General features: G+C 35.4%; 1 protein-coding gene across 1 annotated transcript in view; it reads right to left on the bottom strand.

Moving 5' to 3' along the window:
- Positions 1 to 15508, bottom strand: part of PARP8 (poly(ADP-ribose) polymerase family member 8) — a 322141-nt gene that overhangs the window by 89841 nt on the left and 216792 nt on the right. The window contains 2 exon segments of the mRNA XM_007950553.2: positions 7929 to 8019; positions 8838 to 8898. Of these exon segments, the coding sequence (XP_007948744.2) occupies positions 7929 to 8019; positions 8838 to 8898 (152 nt within the window).

Genomic DNA, 15508 nt, shown 5'->3' with positions numbered 1-15508 from the left:
CTTTGATTTCCCTTTCTTGCCTTATGGCCCTGGCTAGGACTTCCAGTACAATGTTGAATAGAAGTGGTGATAACGGGCATCCTTGTCTGGTTCCTGTTTGCAAGGGGAATGGTTTCAGTCTCTCTCTATTAAGAATAATGTTGGCTATTGGTTTTGCATAGATGCTCTTTATAATGTTGAGGAATGTCCCTTCTATACCTCTTTTGCTAAAGTTTTGATCAGGAATGGGTGTTGGACTTTATCAAATGCCTTTTCTGCATCAATTGATATGATATGTGGTACTTTTCCTTTATTTATGTGGTGAATGACATTGACTGTTTTTCTAATGTTGACCCATCCTTGCATACCTGATATGAACCCTACTTGGTCATCATGAAAGATTTTTTTGATATGTTATTGGAGTCTATTGGCTAGGATTTTGTTGAAGATGTTTGCATCTATTCTCATGAGGGATATTGTCCTGTTGTTTTCCTTTTGAATGATGTGTTTGCCTGGTTTTGGTATCAAGGTGATGCTTGCTTCATAAAATGAGTTAGGGAGAATTCCATCCTTTTGTATATTTTGGAATAGTTTGAGTAGGATTGGTGTCAGTTCTTCTCTGAATGTTAGGTAGAATTCTCTGGTGAAACTGTCTGGGCAGGACTTTTTTTTCATTGGTACTTTTCTGATGACCTGTTCATTTTCTTTTTTTAGTTATCTGTTCAACTTTTCCACATCAGTCTGTGTTAGTTTAGGTAAGTGGTGTCTTTCTAGAAATCTGTCCATTTCTTCCAGATTTTCAAATTTATTGGAGTACAGTTCTTCACAGTATCCCAATATTGTCCTTTTTATTTCAGTTGGTTCTGTTGTGATGTCACCTATTTTGTTTCTTTTTTGTGTTATTTGTATTCTCTCCCTATTTTCCTTTGTTAAATTTGCCAGGGGCCTAACATATGGTCTATTATGGAAAGTGCTCCATGTGCCCTGCAAAAGAATGTATATCATGCTGTTGTTGTATATTGTACATCTGTATATGTCTATAAGGTCAAGTTGCTGGATTGCATTATTTACAATACAATTGAATTTCTTTCCAGTTTTTCTATCTTTCACTGAAACTGGTGTATTAAAGTCTCCTACTATGACTGTGGAGTCATCTATTTGCCTTTTCAACTCTTTTAAAGTCTGATTTATGTATTTTGGGGCTGTGCTATCCTTAATATGATGCTGTTCACTTCTATGAATTTCCTCCTCCAAAAGGCATAACCTCAGTCCAATTATGAAAAAAATAAATTTGTCAATTTTATTGATTTTTTCAAAAAACCAACTTCTGGTCTTGTTGATTTTTTCTATTGCCCTTCTATTTTCTGTTCCATTGATTTCTGCTAAAATTTTTATTATTTCCTTTCTTCTGGTGACTGTAGGTTTTTCTTTCTGTTCTTTTTCTAATTGTTTAAGATGTTGGTTTAAAGTGTTGATTTTGGCTCTTCCGTCTTTTTTGATGTGTGCATTTATTGCTATAAATTGGCCTCTGATCACTGCTTTTGCTGTGTCCCATAGAGTTTGGTATGTTGTGTTTTCACTCTCTTTTGATTGAAGGAATTTTTTAATTTTAATTTTTATTTCTTCTCTTACCCAGTCTTTCTTAAGGAGAGTGTTGTTCAGTTTCCATGTATTTCCTCTTTTTCCATTGATCTTCCTATTGCTGATTTCTCATTTGATAGAATTATGATCTATGAAGACGCTTTGCAGTATTTCAATGTTCTTAAATTTATGAAGGCTTGCTTTATGGCCTAATATATGGTCTATCATGGAAAATGTTCCATGTGCACTGAAAAAGCATGCATATTGTGCTGTTCGGTGAAGTGCTCTGTAGATGTCTATAAGGTCAAGTTGGTGGATTGTTTTGTTTAGCTCTTCTGCATCTCTGCTGAGTTCTTTCCAGTTGTTCTATCTTTCACTCAAAATAGTGTATTTAGTATCCTACTATGACTGTGGAGTCATCTATTTGCCTTTTCACCTCTTTTAAAGTCTGATTTATGTATTTTGGGGCTGTGCTATCCTGAATATGATGCTCTTTATTTCTGTAAATTTCCTCCTTCAAAACACATAACCTCAGTCCAATTATGAAAACAAAACCAGACAAATCCCAATTGAAGGACATCCTACAAAATATTTGATCAGTCCTCCTCAAAAGTATAGCTAATCAAAATACCAAAAAAACTAACACAACCAAGAGAAATCTAAAGAGACCTACTAGTAAATTATATGATATACTAGATGGGCTCCTGGAACACAAAAAGAACATTGATATAATGTCAGGAAATCTGGAAATCACAGAATTTAGTTAATAACAATGTACTGGTATCAGTTCATTCATTTAAATAAATGTATTATATTAACATAAATTGCTAACTAGGGAACTGGGTATGGAGAGTATGGGAACTCTATGATTTTTGTAACTTTTCTGTAAATCTATAATTTTTTGTTTTGTAGCAAAAAGTAATCTATCTTTTAATTTTAAAACAAAAGGTTATTGAAAGTTTTAATAATCAGTTAGAAAATAAATTGGAATATAAAAATCTCATTGACATTGACAACCAAAGTAGGAATAAAGTCAGCTAAAATTAGTGACTGAGGCAAAAGGAAAGAAAACTATACTGATATGTAAAACTAGAAACTGCAAACAAATGATTCATTATAGTAATAGCAAATATCGTAAAGGTGCATTCTCTTCCCAAATTTACAGGTTTACTGTAGAAACAATCAAATAACTCACAGGATTATTTTGCGGGAAGGAAATGAAGAAGGTGAAAGTTATTTACTTTTTTCTTATCTCATATAATTCAAGTTGGGAGGACAGTGGATGAGGGCTCCTCAAGACATGTGGAAATTATATTCACACTCTGACCATGTGACGTAATGCCTAAGTCATTTGACTGCTAACCAGAAGGCTGGCAGTTCAAACCCATCAGCCAGTTCTCAGAAGGAAGACTGGGCAATCTACTTCCCTACAGATACTGCCTTGGAAATCCAAGGAGGGGCAACTATGAGTCGGGGCCAATTTTGACTGCAGTGAGGTTTTTTTTTTTTTTTTTTTCAATCTGACCATGTAAGGGTACCAAAGAAAAGATGACAAGGAGATAAAAACATTCTAAAGTAATGTATGTCAACTGTTTATCATTTTAAACTAAAAGCAGCCCTGTCCTTGTGATCAGAAATTGAACTTAAATTGCAGCAATTCTGGAAAACATGTATTACCATACCAAACCTAACTAAACTTACTGCTATAGACTCGATTCTGACTCATAGTGACCCCCATAGTATTCCCAAGGCTGTAAATATTTACAGAAGCAGACTGCCTCATTTTTCTTCTGCAGAGCAATTGGTGGGTTTGAACCACCAACCTTTTGGTTAGCAGTAAATGCCTTAATCACTGCACAGCAGAGCTCCTTATATTATCATAAGACTCATACAAAACCGTATCACAGTTAATTTCATTTAAACTATATTTTCCCTGCAAATTACAATAATTCTTATCTTTAAATTCAAAGTGGATAAAGAGTTGCATTTTTCTTGTTCACTCCTATTCACTCATATATACTGTCATGTTGGCCTGAGGCAAATTCTGTAGTTCATATAAGTGTTATTCATACATTTCTGAAACCTAGGAATAAATGCTTTAAAAAGAAAAAAAATACCCTTGTAACTAGGTCAATTTAAATCTTGGATTAATCATACATCTTTTGCAAGTTCATTTTACTATAAATGTTGATACATTCAAAGACCTATTATAAAAGAGCCTTCAAGAAATTATTCTCTTGACTTTTTTGCTTGCAATAATCCAAAACATAAAGTTGAATGAACTATAATTTTTTCTTCTGAAAAAAATACTGTATTTTCCTTTTTGCAATGTTGTCTCCAGTTCCTGTCATATATTATACACTTCCCAATTTAATTTATATTTTCTCTCTGTTTTTCTCTAACAATGTAATAAACTTTTGAAGAATTTCTTAGTAAAAGAGCACTGTGAGTAAACGCTCTTGAACAATTCCTAACATAACCAATATGTGTTACAAAAATAAGAGAAAAACGGAAAAGGACTAATCATTTTGAATAGTTCCATTCCTATGTAAAAGAAACATTCAATGATTTTTGCTACAAATAGTGCAGATCGAACCAAACTTAAGGGGTTAGAAATAGTGGATTCAAAATTTCCCATTCCGTGAGCTGAGGAAGCAATTTCCTGACCACCACTAACATATCCTGGAATGAAGGAGCAGATGATGAAGTGTAGGAGCCAGTGACAACTGACTCAGGATGTAGTGAAGGAATCAAAAGGTCGGCCTGGCATGGCTTCTCACTCACAAGCAGGTGTGGGAAAGTGTTCGTCCACTCTTGTGTGGCTACCATCCACAGTGGACAGAGTCACTCCCATGGTTGATTCTGGGTCTACTCACATCAAACCCAGTAAAAAAACTCTGCTGCACAAAGATTCCACTGTTACTGCTTAAGATGCTAACTACTTCTTGCCCCCTTACCCACAATCATAGGCGAAGTTTGTTGAGATGCAAACTCTAAGTGAGAATGTTGGCTGCCAATAATTTACTAAGAAATTGTTCTTAAGAGAAATCAATAAGCGGGATGGAAAAATAAGGAAAGTAGGAAAAGGAAAAAGATCAGCAAGAATACAAATCCAAGTGAAAACCCAGCCTAGGTCTGATCCAGTCATTAACACTGTAGCATAACTTACACCTCATATTTGTCAAACTAGTGAAGTAAAGTAGCTGGCTCATTGTATTTCTACACCATTCACATATAAGGGGTGTGGGTGAAGGGAAAAATTCCAAGGTACTTCCTTCTCCCCAGGTGGGAGAAGGATCTGGAACTGAACTCACCCCTGTGGCTCAAGTTACAGCCAAACAATAGAAAGGTTTACAAGGTGTCTAACACCAAGGAAGGTTGGGCAATCCTACTTCCGTAGTGATACTGCCTCGGAAACCCAAGGAGGGGTCGCTATGAGTCGGGGCCGACTCGATGGCACATAACAACAACAACAACAACAACAACACCAGGGAAGTATGCATACCTTAGAACAATTAAGGGCAGCATTTGCCCAGGAATAAGAAGTCAGGAACAGATAGTAATGAGGTATTAAAGGAAATAAGCAACACAAAAAGGAAGTGAGAAGAGTGCTAATACTTTGTGGGGATTTCAGTAAATGTTATGAAACAAAATGTGTATAAACTGTTGAATGGAAAATCAATTTGCTCTATAAAATTTCACCAAAACTCACAATAAAAAGTTTTTTAAAAACTCAAAATGATGTGCAAAATAAAATGAAAGCAATATATAAGTAGTATGAAATCAGCAAAGGTAGTTGTCAAATTAAAAATACAATGTGGACATTAAAGAGAAGACTAAATCATGAAAAAATTTTAATTAAGTAGAAGATATATTTGAAACAAATTACAGTAACTCAGAGGAGAGGGATGAATGGCAAAAAAGGATGAAAGAAAGAATAAACAACATGGAAGACAGAGAAATTGGACTAAATCCATATATGGAGGCAAGCAGATAAAGAAGGAATAATGAATAACTGCATAAAAATTTTATGAAGTGAATTAAGATCCAGATATATTCTGCAACAGTAAATATAAAAAAGATAGTATCAAGGAGGAAAAGAAAACACAGATCAAGAAGTAACATAAAAACACAAACCAAATTTCTTAAAATAAGCAAAGTTAAAAGTCATTAGACTTAAACTAGAGATTCTAAAGCATTGTTGCCTGTTTGGGAAAATTATGATGAACTCAAAAACTTATTTTTGGCTCATTCACGGAACAAAATGTCATTCTCACATAAAATTGCTACATATATAATCAACCAATAATGACATTAAAAAACAGAAATGCCTGAGTTTTTATACAAAAGAAGTGGTACTGAACAATAAAATGATTTACACATGAATTTAAATATATTTTACATTATTTCATATTGCTAAATATAGTTTCTACAGGCAAATGTAAAAAATCTTTAACAAGATAACATTGTGAAAAAAAGGTCTGTCTAAAATTCAACACTATATTTAAAAATAAGTAGCAGTATAAGATTACATAAAAGCATGCTATACTCTCAACTCATACCAGTGGGGCTGGTTAACTGAACCAATTTTCATAATTAAAAAAAAAAGTTTTCATAATTTAAAACAAGAAAAGTTCAGGCATGAGAATTTTAACCAACATCAGTGTAAAACTGAATGGGCAAATTCCTAAGTCACTAAAGAAAAGGTTAGTAATATACCACGATATGTGCAGAAACAGTGAAAATGCACAGACCGATACACTGAACTGTTGTGCAGATATTACATATAATTTATTTTTGGAATATTTAATGACTGAGGAAAGTCTCACAATGTTAGGTGAAAATGTAAGGTGAATAGAAATTTGTACAATTCAATGTGAACTTCATGAAAATAAACCATGGGAGTGTAGAAAACAGACGAGAAATAACACCAAATTAATACATTTTTCCCAGTATAGAATGACTAAGTAAGTTTTCTTCTTTACATTTGTAAGTATTTGCAATAATCAGAAAAAATATTAAATTACTTCTTTCTCTGTCTAGCGTATTGTTGTTATTGTTGCTGTTATGTGCCGTCGAGTTGGACCCGATTCATAGTGAACCCTCCTTGGGTTTCTGAGGCCGTATCACTACGGAAGTAGATTGCCCAACCTTTCTTCCGAGAAGTGGCTGGTGAGTTTGAACCACCAGCCTCTGGTTAGCAGTCAAGTGCCTTAGGCACTGTGCTACCAGAGCCTATTAGTCATTGTTACTTATATTGCTATTTATATGTCCACAGTTTGGAGAAGTTCTGTCTACTTTCCTATCTGTTGATTCTGGGTTAGCTCTTCTTGATCAGCAGAATACAGTGGGAGATTCACTGTGCTTTTTTCTGGGTAGGTTCTATTTCCTGTCATTCGGAACACATCCTTTGGACCTCAACCAGCATAATGCTAGAAGTTCAAATCAGATGAAGAGCCAAGCATAGCAGTCAACAGTTCCAGCTGAGCTCACAGACATCTCTATCAATTGCTGGCCATCTGAAGTCCAGCATCTTTAATATCCATCCTAATGTCCACAGCCACCATTTGACTATAACATCATGGACCCCAAGAAAAAACTGCCCCATCGAGCCCAAAGAACAATTATTGATAATTATCAGTTGTCCTAAGCCTCTAAGTTTTGGGGCTGTGTGTTATTCAAGAGTAGATATTTAGAACACACACACACACACACACACACACACACTGTGCCTACTCACACACACATGCATGTTAGCAGACTGGGGGAAATTTAACATTGGAAGTTTTGGCAAGATTTATAATAGGGCCCTTTGCTGAAAACAGCTATCAGTTGAGATATAGCAAAATCATCCCTTATGGACTTGGAAAACAATAATACTATTAGGATTTCCATTTACAAAAATAGAAATATGTTGCATTTAGGGAAGCTAAATTCATCAATAATTAAAGATGGAATAAATAAACATTAAAATTAAATCTCAGAATCTGTTTCTATAAATTACATTAGCAATAAACTACCTTAGGATGAAAGCATATTTGAATACCATTATCAACACACACACACACAAAAAGCCCCAAACCCATTGCCATCGAGTGGATTCCAACTCACAACGACCCCCACTGGGTTTCTGAGGCATTAATCTTTATGGAAGTAGATTGTCCCGTCTTCCTTCCATGGAGTGATGGTGGGTTTGAACCGCCAACCTTCTTGTTAGCAGCCAAACTGCCTTAGTCCCTGCACCACCAGAGCTCTTTATCAGTATAGTTGCATGTATATTAAGAATTACCAAATTTTCTTATTGTACAGTGCACAATCCAATTAATATTAAAAATAGTAAATAGTGAAGGGGGGGAAAAAAAACTAACCTGGGCCATTTAAATACTGGGTAAGTGAACAGTGTAGTCTGACAATTATGGGTTCTGTTCTAATTACTTCCCAAGCCACAGCAATCTCCTCCTGCACAAACATATCGAAAAGATGAATTAGTCATTTTTTAATAGACTTTTTGCTTCTTTTCAAAATGAAAAAAAATCTTTTAAACTTATGTTGGAGAAAGAAATATATAAATCATGAAAGCCCATGTATTATCTCAAAACCCACTGTTTTGCAAAAACAAAGCCAAATTACTCCTTTTCATTATGTGTACAAATTAAAAGTGAGAACTTAAGATATATATATATATATATATATATATATATATATATATATGTATACCCACTCCTCATTAATTGATATGATTAAGTTCCAAAGACAAGATCATTACACCAAAATTGGCATCATGTAATGGAAGATGACTCCATCATGACCTAAGTGCAAAACTTCAGCACTGCATAATTGCCAGAGTACATCATTACATTATGGCCAAACCACTGAGAATCATGGCCTAGCCAAGTTAACAATAACATTACCCATCATAGCTAGTGTTACTCTCACCTTGCACCTGGGCATTTGTTATTGCCAGACACGTTATTAAAGAACAAAACAGTTCAACAGTAGATCTTTCACCATTGTTAGACATGTGAAATGTCAGATAACATGAAGTGAGGAGTAGGTGTAATGAAGTACTATAATAAGAACCTATAAATTGCAGAACATGTTAAAGGATCCAAGGCAAAATAAAAATTATACAAAATTTTTGCTTCTTCAGTGAGTGATAGCACTTTTTCATAAATTACTTTAACAAAATCAAAACAAGTAAGAGAACAGATAATTTCTTCCAAAAATTAAAATCAATATATATAAATATACCAATCATTACATAAATGGATACTTACATCAAGAAAGCTGACATCAATATGCAGATCAATATCTACATCATCAATGGCTCCATATTCCCTGAAAGCAAAGATTAACATTAATTTTTCATTTTCCCTAAAAGACAGATGTGCTTGGTTATTTTAAATTAAAAATTCAATCCCTAATTCTTTTTCCTGATTTCTACCAACAGCTCAGAATGACTGTGGACATGAATTAACTAATTCAACCTATTTACACCATACAGAAATCTTTACACTTTTATATACACACAATTATTGTTGTAATTTGCCCTCCAGTCAGCTTCAAAAGAATGAAATGTTGTTCAACCTTGTGCCATCTTCATGATCCATTGTGTTGGACTCATACCATTTCATTGAGGGTGTCTCCTGTTTTTGCTGATACTCTACTTTGCCAAACATGATGTCCTTTTCTAGTGACTGGTCTTTTCTGATGATGTGTCCAAAGTAAGCTAGTAAAAGTTTCACCATCCCCATTTGTAAGAAGCCTTTTGATTGTATTAATTCAGGAGTTGTCCGGGTCATAGTTTCAAGCATTCCCAGCTGTCTGTGGTAAATTAAACAATCTTGGTATAAGGCTGCTCTGCTTAAATTTCACTCTATGAGGATGAAGAGATGCTTCTAAGAGCAAGGAAAGAGTTTCTGATATGAGGAAGGGATGGAGGGATAATTTACTGACACAATAGTGTTCCATGCAATTTCCTTCCAAGGCAGATAAGATTAGTGGTTCTGAGAATTATCCAGGTGCTATGCCACTTGAGTATCACAGTGTTTTGACAGGCAGTTCTTAAATTGCTGTATCAAAATTAAATAGCTAAAGTAAATTCCACACCAAAGCTTTATGAACATCAACTTTTGTAGAGCCCAGGTAATGTACCACAAGCCATTATTTTAAAACAGTTAATGAAAGAACATAAATCTAAACAGTTTTATTAGTTTCTCTATACATACAGATACATTTTTTATATTTTGTAAAATATTAAAATTATGAAATCTATATATTATCAGAGATAAACTTTAGAGATAACCGAAATGATAAAAGGTAGTAGCCAATATATATCAAGCAGTTATTGAAAATTACAGTTCTATTCTGAAATACATGTGGGCAGCATAAATTGGGATTGACCAAATGGCAACTAGCTGATGGCTGGTATGTACATGTGTTCACTTAATACGAGTTCTCTGGTACTCCATCGTCATGCTGTAGCAAAGCCAAGATTTGTGTCCATGTATCAGGTTTATCAACAAATTTCACTGGTTCACTATGCAGTAAAACATAACTGTTTTGGAAACCAATTTAAATGTAATAGATGAGGTCATTAAGGCCTCATCATATCCCTAAGAGGTGCATACTATTACTATTCTTACTTTACAGATGAGGAAGCTGAGATTTAGGGAATTGCAGTAGGTTGCCAAATGGTAAAATAAGTGAGTAGGGAAGTCATACAGTGAATTGGGATCTAATTTAGAAACTGTATATTACAGTAGTTGGCACATGTTAATGTTGTTAGGTGCTCCTGAGTTGATTCAAACTTACACTGACTCTATGTACAACAGAACAAAACACTGCCCAGTCCTGTATCATTCTCATAACAGTTGTTATACTTCAGTTCACTGTTGTAGCCACTATGTCAATCCATCTTGTGGAAGGTCTTCCTCTTTTTAGCTGACCCTTTAGTTTACCTCCACCACTTGTCTGTCAGTTTGTCGTACTGTGGTGGCATGTGTGTTGCTGTGAGGCTAGACCACCAGTATTTCAAATACCAGCAGGATCACCTATGGTGGTCAGGTTTCAGCAGAGCTTCCAGATTAAGACAGATTCAGAAGAAGGATGATGCCATCTACTTCTCAAAGTATTGGCTAGTGAAAACCTTATGAAAAGCAGTGAAATACTATCTGACATATTACTGGAAAACGTTATGAATATCCCTGAAACACCATCCGATATAGTGCTGGAAAATGAGGCCCTCAGGTTGGAAGGCACTCAAAATACAACTGAGGAAGAGTCGCTTCCTCAGATTAGAGCCGCCCTTAATGATGTGGATGGAGTAAAGCTTTCGGGACCTCCACTGGCTGATGTGGCATGACTCAAAATGGGAACAAACAGCTGCAAACATCTATTAATAATCAGAACATGGAATGTACAAAGCATTAATCCAGGAAAACTGGAAGTTGTCAAAAATGAAATGGAATGCATAAAGATCAATATCCTGGGAATTAGTGAGCTGAAACGGACTAGTTTGGGCTATTCTGAATCAGACAACCATATGATCTACTATGCTGGGCATGAAATATTGAAGAGGAATGGTGTGGCATTCCTTATCACAAAGAATGTTTCAAGATCCATCCTGAAGTACAACACTGTCAGTGATAGGAAAACATCTGTTCATCTACAAGGAAGATGAATTAACACTACTATTATTCAAATTTGGGAGCTCTGGTAGCATAGTGGCTAAGGCACTTGACTGCTAACCAGAAGGCTGGCGGTTCAAACCCACCAGCCACTCCTCGGAAGGAAGATGGGGCAATCTACTTCCATAGTGATACTGCCTCGGAAACCCAAGGAGGGGTCGCTATGAGTCGGGGCCGACTCGACAGCACATAACAACAACAACAACAACATTATTCAAATTTACACACCAAAAACCAAACCCAAAGATGAGGAAACTGAAGATTTTTTTCCAACTTCTGCAGTTGAAATTGACCAAGCATGCAATCAAGATGCATTGATTATCACTGGTTGTTGGAATGCAAAAGTTGGAAACAAAGAAGAATCACCGGTAGTGGGAAAATATGGCTTTGATGATAGAAATAATGCTGGATATCACATGATAGAATTTTTCAAGACCAATGACTTATTCATTGCAAATACCTTTTTTCAGCAACACAAAAGATGGCAATTCATGTGGAGTTTGCTAGATGGAATACACAGGAATCAGATCAACTACATCTGTGGGAAGAGGTGCTGGAGAAGCTCAATATCTTCAGCCAAAACAAGACCATGAGCTGACTGTGGAACAGACCATCAATTGCTCATATAGAAGTTCAAGTTGAAGCTGAAGACAATTAAAACAAGTCCATGAGAGCCAAAATAGGACCTTGATTATATTCTTCCTGAATTTACAGACCATCTAAAGAACAGATTTGATACACTGAACAACAATGACCAAAAACCAGAGGAACTGTGGGATAATATCAAGAACATCATCCATGAAGAATGCAAAAAGTTATTAAAAAGACAGGAAAAGAAGAAAAGACCAAAATAAATGTTGGAAAAGACTCTGAAACTTGTCCTTTAATGGAAAGTAGCTAAAGCAAATGGTAGAAATGACTAGATAAAAGCGCTGAACAGATTTCAAAGAGCAGCTCGAGAAGACAAAATTATTGTAATGAAATGTGCAAAGAGTTGGAGTTAGAAAACTGAAAGGGAAGAAAACACTTGGCATTTCTCAAGCTGAAAGAAGTGAAGAAAAAATTCAAACCTCCAGTTGCAATATTGAAAGATTCTATGAGCAAAATATTGAACGATGCAGGAAATATCAAAAGAAGATGGAAGGAATACATAGAGTCACTGTACCAAAAAAATTGGTTGATGTTCTTTCATTTCAGGAGCTGGCATATGATCAAGAATCAATGATACTGAAGGAAGAAGTTATAGCTGCACTGAGGGAACTGGTGAAAAACAAGCCTCAGTAATTGACAGAATACCCATTGAGCTGTTTCAACAAAAGGATGCCACACTGGAGGCATTCACATGTCTATGCCAAGAGATTTGGAAGACAGCTACCTGGCCAACTGACTGGAAAAGATCCATATTTCTACCCATTCAAAAGAAAGGTGATCCCATAGAATGTAGAAATTATCGAACAACACCATTAATGTCACACACAAGTAAAATCTTACTGAAGATAATTAAAAAATGGTCACAACAGCATATTAACAGAGAACTTCCAGAAATGCAAGCTGGATTCAGAAGAGGATGTGGAATGAGGGATATCATTGCTGATGTCAGATAGATCTTGACTGAAAGCAAAGAATACCACAAAGATGTTTACTTCTGTTTTTTTAACACTGCAAGAGCATTCGATTGTGTGGATTATAACAAATTATAGATAACATGGAGAAGAACAGGAATTCCAGAACACCTAATTGCACTCATGAGGAACCTGTACATAGACCAGGAGGCTATCATTTGAACAGGACAAAGGGATACTACATGGTTTAAAATCAAGAAGGGAGTGTGTCAGGGTTGTATCCTTTCACCATACTTATTCAAATTGGAATTTGAACAAATAATCTGAGAAGCTGGAGTATACGAAGAAGAACATGGCATCAGGCTTGGCAGAAGACTCATTAACGACCTGCAATATGCATATGACACAATTTTGCTTACTGAAAGTGATGATGACTTGAAGCACGTACTGAGGAAGATTAAAGGCTTCAGTGTGCAGTATGGATTACATTTCAACATAAAGAAAATAAAAATCCTCACAACTGGGCCAATAAGCAGCATCACAATAAATGGAGAAAATGATTGAAGAAAAGATTGAGGTTGTTAAAGATTTCATATTATTTGGTTCCACAATCAACACCAATGAAAACTGCTGTCTAGACATCAGACGATGTATTGCACTGGACAAATCTGCCTCAAAAGAACTATTTCAAGTGCTGAAGAGCAAAGATGTCTCCTTGAAGACTAAGGTGCACCTAACTCAAGCCATGGTATTTTCAGTCACCTCATATGCATGTGAGATCTGGGCAATGAACAAGGAAGACCGAAGAAGAGTTGATGCTTTTGAGTTGCTGTGTTGGTGAAGAATACTGAAAGTACTATGGACTGCCAAAAGAATGAACAGATGCGTCCTGGAAGAAGTACAGCTGCAATGCTCCTTGGAAGCAAGAATGGCCAGAGTTCGTCTCATCTATTCCAGTTATGTTGGCAGAAGGGACCATTCCCTGGAGAAGGACACCATGTTTGATAAAGTAGAGGGCCAACAAAAAAGGGGAAGGCCCTCAATGACATGGATTGACTCAGTGCCTCCAACAATGGGCTCAGGTATAGCAAGGATTATGAGGCTGGCACAGGAGCAGACAGTGTTTCATTCTGCTGTACATAAGGTCGCTATGAGTCAGATATGATTCAATAGCATTTTAACAACAACAACAACTAATTTACCAAGCAGTTGTCCTTGTCCAGGGACTAGTAACAAATAAAAAAATAAAACTAATAACAAAACCAAAGTACATGAGACAGAATGTCACCATACATGTTTCTAAGGAACATCTGGTTGTAAGTCTTCCAAACCAGATTTGTTTGTTCTTCTGGTAATCCATGGTATATTTAATATTCTTCACCAACAACATAATTCAAATTCATGAATTCTTCAGTTTTCCTTTTTCATTGTCCAGCTTTCATATGCATCGGAGTCAACTGAAAACACCATGGCTTGGGTCAGGCACACATTAAGTCCTCACAGTAAGATCTCTGCTTTTTAATACTTTAGAGAGATCTTTTGTAGCAGATTGCCCAGTATAATATGTCATTTAATTTCTTGCCTGCTGCTTCTATGACAGCTGATTGTCTATGCAAAAAAAATGAAATTCTTCAACACTTACATATTTTTTCCATTTACCATCATATATGGTAAGTATTTAATTAATATTTCCATGTATTATATATTCAATACTACTAATAATTTAAAAATGAGCTCTGGTGGTGCAGTGCCTAAGGATTTGACTGCTAACCAGAAGGTTGGCAGTTCAAACCCACCAGACACTCTGCAGAAGGAAGATGGGGCAATCTACTGTCATAAAGATTTACCACCTTGGAAACCCAATGGGGTGGGGGGTCACTGTGAGTCAGAATCGACTTGAAGGCAGTGATTTAGTTTGGTTTTTAATCATAAAAATTAAATAAACAGAGTCACTTTAATTTTAAATTAAAATAAATTTTAAATAATTTTAATAATTTTAAATTTAAAACTTTTAATTTTAAAAATTAAATACACAGAGTTGCTTTTTTTTCCGATCTTTTGCTTTTTGATAGCTATTACAAAGAAAAAGCATGCTAGACTGTAACAACTTAGCCTCTGTGCCTTCTCCATTCTCCCCTTAAAAAATCTATCAAAAACACTGAGCACATTTTCATTTTCATTATTTATGAAGTTATACATTTTTATGTTATGGTAGGAATTTTCAAAGTTAGTTAAAGAGGAACGGGGAGAAAATTTATTCACACAGAATTCACTTTTGTAAAAAAAATTACAAATGTCAAACATCTGTGTTATTCAGAAACGATAAATTGATATGCAAATTTAAATATGGTATTATATGTAAAATATGGCAAGAATAAGGACCAAGGAAATGAACCATTCTCTCCTATTCCTCCAGTTCAGTTCTCAGCAAAATTTTCCTGTAAAGGAAAATAATAAGTAATTCAGGTTTTTGAGACCACATGTTGCACATTCTTCTTTCTTTGTTGTTGTTTTTCACAAGTCTTTAAACAAAAAAAAAAGAATTCTTAGCTTTAGTACTCTTCAAAAACAGGTCCTGTATATGGCTTGTCAACCTTGAATAAGTGTGTTATCCATAAATACAAAAAGTCAAATATCTATGGTTACGTGCCGTCGAGTCAAAGTCGACTCATAGTGACCCCTCCTTGGGTTTCCGAG

Source organism: Orycteropus afer, unplaced genomic scaffold (genome assembly GCF_000298275.1).
Source record: "Orycteropus afer afer isolate SDZICR_OR568_19922 unplaced genomic scaffold, OryAfe1.0 scaffold00277, whole genome shotgun sequence".
Lineage (NCBI taxonomy): Eukaryota > Metazoa > Chordata > Mammalia > Tubulidentata > Orycteropodidae > Orycteropus > Orycteropus afer.
This window is presented reverse-complemented; position numbering and strand designations above follow the sequence as displayed.